Source organism: Nestor notabilis, unplaced genomic scaffold (assembly GCF_000696875.1).
Source record: "Nestor notabilis isolate BGI_N333 unplaced genomic scaffold, ASM69687v1 scaffold29114, whole genome shotgun sequence".
NCBI classification, from domain to species: Eukaryota; Metazoa; Chordata; class Aves; order Psittaciformes; family Psittacidae; genus Nestor; species Nestor notabilis.
In genome coordinates, this window is record NW_009926488.1 from 12,035 (window position 1) to 24,155 (window position 12,121).

General features: G+C 46.1%; 1 protein-coding gene across 1 annotated transcript; it reads right to left on the bottom strand.

Moving 5' to 3' along the window:
* Window positions 1–454: 454 nt before the first annotated feature.
* LOC104404990 (CAP-Gly domain-containing linker protein 2-like) lies at window positions 455–12,048 on the bottom strand (the record flags this gene model as incomplete). The annotated part of the gene is made up of 9 exons (XM_010013560.1): window positions 455–466; window positions 1,023–1,082; window positions 4,465–4,650; window positions 5,220–5,379; window positions 5,894–6,050; window positions 6,463–6,546; window positions 7,004–7,061; window positions 9,455–10,399; window positions 11,944–12,048. Coding segments are annotated over 9 exons (1,767 nt in total), but the record flags the coding sequence as incomplete, so codon positions are not given.
* Between the last annotated feature and the right edge of the window lie 73 nt (window positions 12,049–12,121).

Genomic DNA, 12,121 nt, shown 5'->3' on the forward strand with positions numbered 1-12,121 from the left:
ACTTGCTTGTGCAGGTCTTCAAGACAGCAGGATGTGTGGAAGGGAAGGGACAGACCACGTGAGAAGCATCAAACACCACAAGCAAATCCCTTTGGAGCTCCTGTGGGATACTGGGACTTGCTGACACTTCAGCCACCATTTGGGGCAGCCATCATCCAGACCAGGTCAGCTGGTGGGACAAGGGCAATAACAAATTCCACAGTCAAAACCAATACAAGTAAGAAACCAAACCTAGAGAGACCTCTCTGCTCCCTCCTGGAACAATGGCTGTCTTGTAAAATTGAACTCCAGGATTGTCCTGATTACATCAGTTAGGATATTATAAACATTGTCTTGCTTTGAAGTGAAAATACTGTGTCTGGTCTTTTGGAGGTGCTAAAGCCAAATGTGGTATCGTTTTTCCTGATAGTGCACAGGAGCTGATACTGGGATGAAATGATCCTCTTCACCTCTATCAGAGCTTCTCCTGGAAGAAAAGAGACCGTGTCAGTCAAAATGAGGGAAAGCACAGAGGTATTTCTACAGAAGAGGAAACTGAGGCATGGAGTGGAATGCCACCAGGCCTGCCATGCCTCTGCTCAGTAAGTCACACCTCCTCTTCCTCAGGCTGGCCATCTTACCTGTGTGGAGATGAAGTTTGAGGCTACAGGTCTTATCCTACATCATGAAAATTGTGGCAGGACATAACAGCATGTCCCACAAATGCCATCCATGTAAAGAGGATGGCTGAGATCTAAGACCAAGCAGGTTCTAGCTGAGGTTGCCAGAAGAGCCGTACAGGTAGTAACCCAGGAGACCAAGAGGAAACTCCCTTCCCATAGCACCTTCCTGATGGCTTCAAGGGGTTTTAATAGTAAGGTGATGTTCCCATCACATACTTGGGAACTGGCTTTTGATGTGGGAATGACATAGCCAAACTTTGCTGGCAGAACAGTCTCCATCCAAGAGCTGTCCCCAGCACAGCAGGCAAGAAATCACACAAAGCAGTCACTATTTTAAATGACATTCTGCTTATAACTTACTTCTTGTTTGTGGGCTTTATCCTGCTGGTGAATCCCATTAGCAGACCCAGAATTTCCAGTCTGCAACAGAGAATGGACAATACTTACTGGAGGACACAGAGCCTAGTGGTTTTGCCTACAAGCTCCGAAATCTGTCAAGACTGCTATCTCCTTCCTTAGCAGCCCACTCCACATAAGGAAAGGAGAAGGCAAAAATCCCACCCCGCTTCTGGCAAGAAGCTTCCTGCCCTCTGCACCCTGGCCCAATCCCCACATGCTGGATTCCACCCTTCCCAACTATAAAATATCCCCCCCCAATTTCCTCACAGAGACAGGCCCACTCTTCACTTCTGACTCTTAAATCCCAATAAGCAAACCCTCAGCCAAGGGCAGTGTTAGCTGCAAAACACAGCACAGTGAACATCCCAGCACTGAAAAGGACATTTGCCATTCCCTGCTTCCCATGTCTGGGGACAAGTCTTGCAGCTAGGACAGGCTGTTCTATCTTTAGAAAGCTCAAGAACTTTTAAACATTTATAATGTTTCTTTAGGAGGGATAATAGGGAGCCCTTCAGCTTCAAAATGACAGTACAGCCAGCACAAACAAGAGAAGAAAGCTGCAGCCTGAAGTCACAGAATGGCAGATGTCAGTTGCTTGGGTCTTGGAAATCAGATTCACAGTTACTGGTGAATTGCTGATGGCAGCAAAATCAGATATTATGGGGAGACAAGACCACAAGTTTAAAACCCATCATTAGATGAGGCCCAGCTACACAGCTTCTAAGTCTTACTGTAACCTCAAAGATGCAATAATCAATCCTATGGGACAGAGGTTTAGTTTGGGCAGGAAAGGCAGGCCGAGATTCAAACTGAGCTCTGCTTTGAAAGCCTGAACTGACACTGGTTGCCAGGCAATGAATCCTACCCGGATGGATGTCAAGAACAGTGCTGCTGTAGTGACTCAGCCCTGGGGTCTGCACCCACTCCCACAGGAGATTCAGGCAACAGAGCCTACCCTGGCTGCAGCACAATCTGTACACTAAGCAGCTATCAGATACCAAGAATCAGGTTTAAAATTTGGTCTCAGTACATGGTCACGATAATGCAATTCACTTGAAATGAAAAAGCTCCCAGAGCAATCACTGCCAGTTCTCCAAGAAAAGGCCCAAGTGCCAAATCCTTGTCACTTCCTGCAAAGCTTATGTCTCCCAAGACATGGAGAAGATAGAGATCCTTTTCCTCTATGACAGGACAAATATTTGCTGCTGCCGGCATGGAAAGAGCAAGGCAGCAAGTACTTGAGGATGAGATGAAGACACAGTGCCACTATGCTTCCCCAGCTCCTGCACCTCCTTGTCTAACAGCAAGGCCAGCGAGGCACACCAAGGACTGCAGAGCATGGTGGCTGACTAAGGGAGAGCAGCAGCAGCTTGTAGTAATTACAGATTTTCTTCTTGAGCTGCAAAGTGAAAGCTTTACAAACAAAGGGAGAATGATGCCAAAGCAGAACCCTGGGCAACAGCTGCTGCTGACAGAGAAGAGATGGGAGGTCAGAAGGTAGTGCAGAATGTGTTACAGAAGAAATGTAGCTTCTGGGGAAGAACCATCAACTCATCGACTAAAGCATTAGGATCTCTTTAAACGAGCAATGCCCTCAGGCTCAGCCTGAAAGCCCCCAGTTAACAACTCCCCTTCATAAGAGAAAGGATGAACAGATATCATATTGAAACTAGGGAAGCTTTGATCCAGACTTCCTTGTAACTAGGCACTTTAAAACCCTGATACCAATAGAAGTTTGATGCCTCGCCTCCTGCAGTAATCCTCCGGCTGTCTTTCAGTACCATGGCTTGTAGTTGGAGGCATAATACTATCTTGCACATCTCTAAGATTTGAGCATAGAAGTACCAAAGTAATATCAGGAATAGGTCCTAAGGTCCACTCCAACTCATTTTATGGAAGATTGGTTACCTTCTACAGTTGGGGAAGAAATAATTACCACCTGCATCACCTTTGGAGATAGGAATGTGAAACAGAAAACTTCTTTTCCTCGAGGGACTGAACATTAAAGCAGAGACTAAACTTTTCCCACCCCTCCCACAGCTTCCAGCAGATGAGGTTGTCATGATGCATTTTCATTTGACACATAGCAATTACAGCAGGAGCTAAAGTCACTCCAGAGATACTAACAGGATTACAGCACATCTTGGACTGCCACTAACTTGTCATCATGTCTACAGCTGTCCTGTCTGGTGCTGGCAGACAGCTGCCTCCACTGCACTGCAGGATATAGTGACTTGTCTGCAACACAGAGATGCTCAGCTGAGCAGAGCTTTCAGGGCTGCAATGTCTACCATGCACCCTCGTCCCAGCTGTCTCTCCAAGTACTACTGTAGTGAAAGCAGCCATTTGGTGTATCTGCAAACCCTGCAGAAGACACTGCCATGGGAGGACTAGATTTGACACCACTACCCCCTCCTCCCCCACCGATTACCTACCCCAAGATATCTGCACCTGCATCAGGGAAAACAAGTTCTCTGCCCATTCTCCGTATCTAGTGGCTTGTTCTGTACTATCCTAAGGTGTCTGTTTGAACGTGAATTGTAGCTCATTACTGCAAGAGAAAGACATTTTTCAGCTAAGAATTTAAATGAGCAAGCACAAGAGGAGCACTAGTGCATCTGGACTCTGAAAACCATGACCTGGTTGCAGACACAAGAGAAGATACAGCTAGAAGAGCAGTAAAGGACATGAAGCACAAAACTTGGCACAAGGGGCAAGCCACTTTGCAGGAGGAATCAGACAGGGCTTAGACATGAGATGGAAAAAGCCAAATGTGGAGAGCCAAGTCATTTGCAGCCTTCAATTTCACAAGGAAGGATGCAAGACAAAGGACAGAAGCAGTTTTGCTTTTGTCAGAAGAAACAAAGGGAGACCTGAGGAAGTTGGGAAGAGAAGGCAGTAACTGGAATGGGATCATTCATGGTCCATCAGCAAACCCAGATCAGATACAGAGATGCCTTCAGGAGCTGGCAAGAGAAATGGAAAATTTTCCCAGAGTCCTCTCCAAAGTTTCTGCTTATGAACTGCAAGGACATAAAGCTTCAGAGAACAGGGATGGCAGAAACTCTCAACTTTCATATTACAAAGTGCCTGTACCTCAGGAATATGCAGCCACACGTTGCTGTAAACAAAGAACAGTTACTCATGCTGCAGCCTTCCCCAAAACACCACATCTAGCAACCATTCTTGCAGAGAACAACAGGATCCATAATTACCCAGTACTGAGGCTTTTCTTCATTCTAAGCTACATCTGACAGAACAGTCTTGCCAGACTGTTTCTAGCAGAGAGAAAGGGTCCCAGCTGACTGCACCACCCCGCCACAGCACAGGGCAAAGTCCCAGGAGGTTGCTCAGGACAGAGCTGAGGGCTGAGCAACTTGTGAAGTGATTGCTGATGCTCTACCTGTGTTTTCTCAGAAGAGAGCCTCATTGCTTCCATGAGCTTCTCCATCTGGTGGCCCTGCTCCAGCGCGTTGCGCAGCACATCCTCTGTGCTGACCAGCCGGTGCTGCAGCCGGATCACCTCTGACTCTGATGAGGGGTCTATCAGGGAGTATCGCCGCTGATCCGACATGGATTTTTCCTTGTCCTTATAGAGCAAAGGGAAAATAGCAGCAGGTTAAACCAAATCAATACAGAAACTAAGCAAAGCAGAAATCTGCAGTAACTCCTATAAGCATGTTTTAATTTCAACAGTAGATGGGGTCAGAGCACAACTCTGAAAGCAACTGTATAAGCAGCAGCTCCAATTTGTTCCCAGCAGGGTTCAAATGAATTATTCACATTTCAACCACTGGAGGACACTGAGTACACGGGAATTGGAGGACATTGCTTATGCCTAGAACACAATGTGTAAAACACAGTATGAGGTAGCTGACCTTCACTCTCCCACAAATTTTAGCCTTAATTAGCCATGGATCTAAAACCTATGGAACAGAAAAACACTTGAGAAGGACACATGGACATTTTTACTGCTTAATGAGTCACTGCTAAGCCAGGTCCCATCTCATTGGCGCTGTCAAGGAAGGTCCCATCAGATGCTCAGTAGCACAAAAGCAAGCATGAAGACTTGGAGTAAGGGTGAAGGGCTACCACCAGGAGCAGCACAGAGCCCTCCAGCCCCCAAGCCAAGGCCAGGAGGGGTTTTGGTGTCCTCACCAGCACAACCAGTTTCTCTCGCAGACCCTTGATGTCATCTTTGAGCTTCTGCTCCTTCAGCCGCCACTCAGCTTTGTGCACTTCCCGGCTCAGGTCCCGTTCTGGCCCAGGTGAGTGCCGGTTCGCCTCCAGTAACAATGCTCTCAGCTCGTTCAGGCTCCTGGAAGCAGCAGCATGGAAAGGTGAGGACATTTCCAGAGCTCACACACCACTGGTGTCCTGCCGTGCTCCCTCCCACCTTTGCTACAGATCCAAAGAAAGGGCAGTGAGCAAATGCGACTCAAATCCCACACTTCAGAGGCTTTAGATCTCCTGTCCTCTCCACTGTGCCAGCTTTAAAGAGACTGGGACTTGCCCAAGGCACTGTATTTCAGAGCAGGGCAGCAGCCAGCTTAGTTGGCACGTAGATGACTTCATTCAGCATCTACATGGGTGCTGAGCTGTCTTGCAGCTCCTGGCAAGCAGTGAAAGGGCAGCCCCTTTGATAATTCACAGCCCCTAATTTTAACCAAATTCCCACATAAGCATCTCTAAAGAACAGGAAAGTTGGGGGATGGACTTCAATGATTCAACATCTAGGTTTCTTTTGGTGGTAAATTACAGCACCCTGAATGAACACAAACACACACAGGGCACCCTGTCTCCAGCTCTGTCTTTCAGAGCTACACACTGACCTTTCCTTCTTGAGTAGCTCTTGGCTAATGAGGACCAGTTGCCCTGAAGCATCGTGTGTTTTCTTGGTCAAGGCTTCCAGTTCACCTTCCAGACGTTTCTTTTCTTTTAACACTGAATCAGCCTTCTTTTCTGCTGTTTTGCATTTGTTTTCCAAAGCTATGAGAAGCAGAAGGGAAAGTCTCAGTCCTTTACTTGAATTCCTGCTTTTTGCCTTTTCCCAATTACCACTCCTGACAATACAGACATGGTTAGCTCTGGCCCTACTTAAGGAGAGATCTTGGAAACAACACACCCAGCTCCGTTTATCTCTGCCTCTTTCCATTTCTGACATTCAATGAACCCAAACTCCCCCTTCACAAGATACAAGCATCTTCTGCAGTGCTTGTGTTCAACTCCTGAAAAGACACTGAAACTGCTGAACAAACTTTTACCAACAATCTGCATTAAGACAGGCAGTGTCCTGGTTGACACCAGCCCGTCTCAGCACCCAGACCCTTGTTCAATATCAGTACAGAGGATGAGCAGGGAAGCATCTAGTTCTCACCAGCACTGGGTTAGGGAAACTTACCACTTACTTGGGCCCTTAGAGTTTCAGTCTGGGACACCAGTGATGACACCTCTTTGTCTCTTTTGCTCAGCTTGTCTTGGAGGTCTGCAGGAGAAGGAAGAGACAAGACAAAGATTAGAAGCATGGAAAAAGCTTTGTGCAAATCAGGAAAGGATCCAGCATACGCATCAGGGTGTGAGAGGGGCATGGCCGTGGTACCCTCCATTGGCAGAGGAGCAGCAGGAGACAGATATCAGGTATTTCTCACTGCATCTCACCACATCCAGGCATTAGAAAGTATGACAGTTGTGAAGCCATATCAGATAGGTTTAAGAAAGCAATCACAGGGGCAGGGGGAAGAAAACATCAATAAACACAGAAAGGAACTTTCAGTACTTTTCTGTTTACCAGACAATAAATGCCATGCAGCAAAATCCGAGAGATGAAACAGCTTCCTAAGCCCCATCCACACAGCCTTCCCTACAGCAGAGGGTTAGAGGAAGGGAAGGCACATGAGTCACTAGAACAGTGTTCCAGGATAGAAAGAAATAAAATTTCATACCTTCCATAGTCTGCTTCATCTTTATCTTTTCTTCTGAAATATCATTACTTTCAATCATCTGAAATAAAAGTAAAATGAGATGTAAAGAGCTCTTTACCCAAAGATTCAAAGCAAAGTTAACTGCAAAGCCTCATCCAAAGCAGAAGTATATCCACTACTCAAGTTACCATCTATTACAACTTTCTGAGAGGGGAAAAAGGCTTTTGAGGAGTCACTCTGGGTAGTACTGAAAAGCTAAACGGTATCACTTGAGAGTGCCCCGAACCACAGACAGCTGAGCACAACAGCGAGATTCACCCAGGAGGGAAGACAGAAAGCTTGTGGGCTTTCCCCACAAACTCTGCTTTCATACACTCAGAGTTTGTGCAAAGCAATGCAAGAGCTGCTCTCCTTCAGTTACCACAGTCTTCTGCAGTTAATCAACAAGTGCTCTTTAGCATTCAGCTTGAGACCCAGTCAACAAGCTCCTCAACTTCTGAACAATCTAACTATGCCTAAAGTTGTAAAACCAGTACTGAAATATTAATAATTATTGGAGAATTAATACATTAATAAAACCAATAAAAAGTAAATGCTGGCCCATACAGAAGATTCTGCCTTTTCCCCATCCTCTTTTGTCTATACTGCGATGAAAAGCCAGAGCCCGCAGAGCTCACAGCCAAGCTTTCCATCGCAGAGGCCACGATTCAGCTCTTGAAGCCTCTTCACATTCAGCAGCCTTCAGTGGGACCTCAGCACATGCTCCAGCTGAAGCAGTTGCTGTGGCCACCACCACTGGAAGCCCTGAGGTCAGTCCCCAAGAGATTGAGTGGGCTGCACGATACATTCAAGCAGAGCAGGAGTACACCCAAAGGGGAAATATGCCTCCTGATGTACTTTTAGTATGGAAAAACTATTTAACTGCTGTTTGGAAGTACAGTTGTGGTTCTCACTTGAAAGTCTAGGAAAGACCATCACAAGACACATTTGACATACTTACATAGTTAACACTGCAGTTACATTAAAAGACATTTAACAATAGAATTTGCCCTGTGACACTCACACACCCATGCATTTCTTACCACATTTTCCTGATTCTAAATCAACACACAGTTGAAGTAATTATTTCAACACTCCCTGGTTCTAATCTGACATATCCCCCAGAGCCCTCTCATTTATCTAAAGAACTCTGGAACAAGCCTCCAGCTTTTAACATTCATTCCTGGTTCAATACGGCTATAACATGTGACATGTTATAATAACCACCCACTTTTCCTAGTGCCCTGGCTGCTCTTATTGTTTATAACTGTCTTTACTAGATGAAACATGGTGGAGCCACCCTTGAAACACCATAAATGCTGTAGATTCCTCCTTGGGCTTTTGCCTCTCCTGTCCAGTTCAGCGTGTCTTTCTGCTGGCGTGAAGCTCTGACTTAGCAAACTAATTCATGGGCTTGGCTTTGCTGCCTAGAAGTGCAACAGACTTCACTGGGGCTGTTCATGTTGGCAAATTAAACAGAGGGATTACATTCACTTCACTGTCACCTCAGTGTGGAACAGTTACTACATCACCAGCAATAGATTTCAAATGAGTATTCTTAACATGTGCATATTTCCTGGCTTAGTTTAATTTTCTGCATCCCCACAGGCACAAACTGTAAGTTGAGTTTTTTTGCTCATTTCTCATGCAAAACCCAAACACAAAACCAGGGGTCCAGCCTAGATCCATGAGTAGCCATCTCCCCCCTCACTCTAGTGCAAAGTGAGCCACATGTCCCTTACTTCCCCACACTGGTGTCATCCTGACCCTTGTGAGCAGCTCTTCAACTATAATCCTCAAAGCCAGCATTTCCCTGTGTCTCCAATGTGCTGCAGAACCGCCCCATGGCCTCTGCTGTGTTGCTGGCACAGATCTCCCACCCAACCCTATCTGCTTGGCCACCCAATCAAGGCTCTCAAACCATGCTCCACGTCCTGAGCAAGCTAAATGCTCTATCTCAGTATGGGCAATGGCTCTTCTTTCATCCTGTCCTCCACCTACCTCCCTAAGGGTCCTTGCTTCAATGATACATTAAGGCTGCTACATGGAGGACAACAGCAGTATTGCAGAAATGATGCTTTTTCAGTTCAGGACACTGCTTGCTCAGGATGAGAGCCCACCCCTCACAACCACAATAGCCCTATTCTGCTGCCACAGCAGTCATGTGCCTCGAAGCCCAGATGCACCCCACTTGTGCTTCTCTTGACTCTTATTTTTTCCAATTGTGCCACTGTACTGGCTTTCCAGAGTGGGAAGACACCTTCAGCATGGAGATGCAGTGCAGAAAAAGCACCACCTATGGGAAGTTAAAACATTCAGATACTCTGAGGCATTGAAGCCTCAGAAAACTGCATAAGGCAGCAGCTGAGGGTTACTCTTAGGAAGGGTTACTAAAGGTGATGATAAACAAACAAAATGACCCAGAAGTCATACATTTGCATGCTGAGAAGGATGCAGGGCCTCCATGGACTGCAGCTTGTTCTCTAAGACAAGCACTTTTTCCTGCAATCTGTGGATCTCCTGTTTGCTCTGGGCTTCTGTTTTCTGTAATGTTTCATAGTCCAACATCTTCTTCTCAGCCAAAGAAATTTGCTCTTTTAAGAAAGCTATTGCTTCTGTCTGATCTGTATATTCACCATGAAGTTTCTCCAGTTCAAGCACCCTCAGCTCGGCATCTCGACACTTGTCCTTCACATCTTGGAGCTCAAGAAGGTGTTGATTGCTTTTTGTTTCAAGTTGCATTTTCCAGTTGCTGTTGCTTTTTTCCACTTCATCCACAGCCTCCTGCAACTTCAGTTTGAGACTCTCTTTCTCCTTTATATGAACAGCTGTCTCAATGTCATGCTTTGCTTTAAGGTTCTCCAACTCAAGCTGGTGCTCCATCTTTATACTCTCCACCACTGCCTTCAGTTCCACGATCTCCTTGTGCTGGGTGTCAGGGCCTGTGTTCAGTGTGGCTTTCAGGTCCTCCAGAGACTTCTGGTGGTCTGAAGCTAACGTGTCCAACTTGGACTTCCAGTTGTCCATAAGCCCCATGTTCTCATTAGTGGCTTGCTGAACTTTATGCTTTAGGTCAATGATTTCCTGTGAGTACTTTTCATTGACAGATTTCAGCTTCTCCATCTCCTGCTGGTACTTCTTTAATGTCTTCTCATACTTCTCCTTTAGCTGGCTGCTCTCCTTCTGATGCTCCTTGTTGGCAGACAGCAGTTGATCTCGTAGACGAAGAGCCTCTGACTGCAAGCCAAGGTTATGCTCTGGGGTGTCTGCTTGGTGAGAGCTCCTGAGGCACTGCCGAAGCTCATCCACCTCGCTGCGCCTGAGGCTCAGCTCCTCCTCCAGCTGCAAGATCCTGGACTTCTCTGCCACCGTGGTTAACTGCAACATGACAGAGAAGACAAAGTCAGTCCCCACCTCCCATTGCTACATCCTTCCTTTTAGTAAGTGTGCTCCAGCGGAAGTAAATCCAAAGTACATTAGTCAAAGTTCAGATACAAAGGAAAAGACTACCCAGCACCCTCCAACCTGAGTAGTTTTGCACCAGGATAACCATCACCAATAACTCAGTTATGTCTTTGTGCCAATTGCAATTTGTTTTTTTCTAATATGAACTCTTGTTTTCCACAGAAAAACACACATCTTGGAAGCAACCCTTGGAATTCACTAGAGAGCAACAGTGCTTTATGAAAAACAATGTCCTGAAAGGGCATCTTGCCAGATGATGCACAGAGGAGATGTGACTGCACATGCAGGAGTATCACAAGCATCAAACCCGACATTAAGCATATCACATTTCCTTTATTGCTCAGCAATCCTCAGCCTAAGATGTCTCTTCTGCATCATAATTTGTTTACCCTGGTGTAAAAAGGAAAAGGTTTTTTTTATACATGGTTAGAGTTCATTAGCAAAGTAAAAAATAATGTAGAAGGCTAGAGGATGCAAGACAATAAATCTGGCCATGATTAACACTGAGCATAAGGTCTATGGATTGATGGCTTACAATCTGAATGTAGCCTAACAGGGCTGAACTACCTGTTTGTCACAGGGAGTTCAGGGTGCTGCAGCTATGGATGGAGGAGGAGAGATTTGACCAGATGAAATATCAGAAGGCAGCAGAAAAAACAAGGAAACCAAGTTAAAACACAAGCAATCAATCCCATTTCACTTCAATTGCCATTTTCCCCCACTAACCATCAGCCCAGGAGGCTGTGTGGGTTTTATTTTAGATGGGCACAGGGGCATTCAAACCATTTAGCCCTTTTGGAGAACCTCATCTTTGCGTTTTCCACAGCTCTAAAATCCATTGCTGAGAAGCAAGCTCACTGTAGCAAGTTTGCTGCTTCCCAGACCACACCAGCATGAAAAAGCCCTTTCCACATCTGGCTGCTTTTAGGATTGGGTGCGCTGTTCATCTGGGCAGCCTGTCCTGTTGCAGACATGGCCAAGGATCAGAGCTGGTCCACCTGCACTCACCAGTATCTTCCATTTCAGATGGCAGCTTGCACAACTGGAGAGGGGACAAAGGGAATGCTGATTGCAATGTTATTTCCTGTTACAGCCTGGGGCAGCCTTGAGGCAGAATGAATTGTGCAGGGTGCAGATATTATTCGGGCATGTTAATTGAGAAATGAATTGTGAAGAGCTCATGTGTCAAATGGTGGCATGGGGCAGAGAAGCAAACTCAATCTGAGAAACAAGTCCCCACATAAGAAGCAAAAGCTAGAAATTATATTGTACTACTATTTTCAGGAGAAAGAGCAAACAAAAACCCAAACAAAAGAATCAGGGAAGCTTAAATCCAAGCCAAAAATCAATGAACCCCACAACACCCAAAAGAAAGGAACCCAAAGCAAGGCATCATGAGCATCAACGCAGGGGCCAAGCGCGCTGTTCTGCAGGCAGGGCAAGTGGGGGTCGATTACCCTGGTGTCCTCTAATTCTCTGAGGAGTTTTTCAGCCTGTGCCTTCTCAAACAGCAGGCTCTGCTCGAGCTCCCGTATTCGGGCATGCTCCAACTGCGTCTGAGTCTGGTCACACAGAGGGAGAAAAGAACAGTGGAAACAGGAAAAGGGCAAGGGAGAGAGAGAAAAAGAGGGAAAG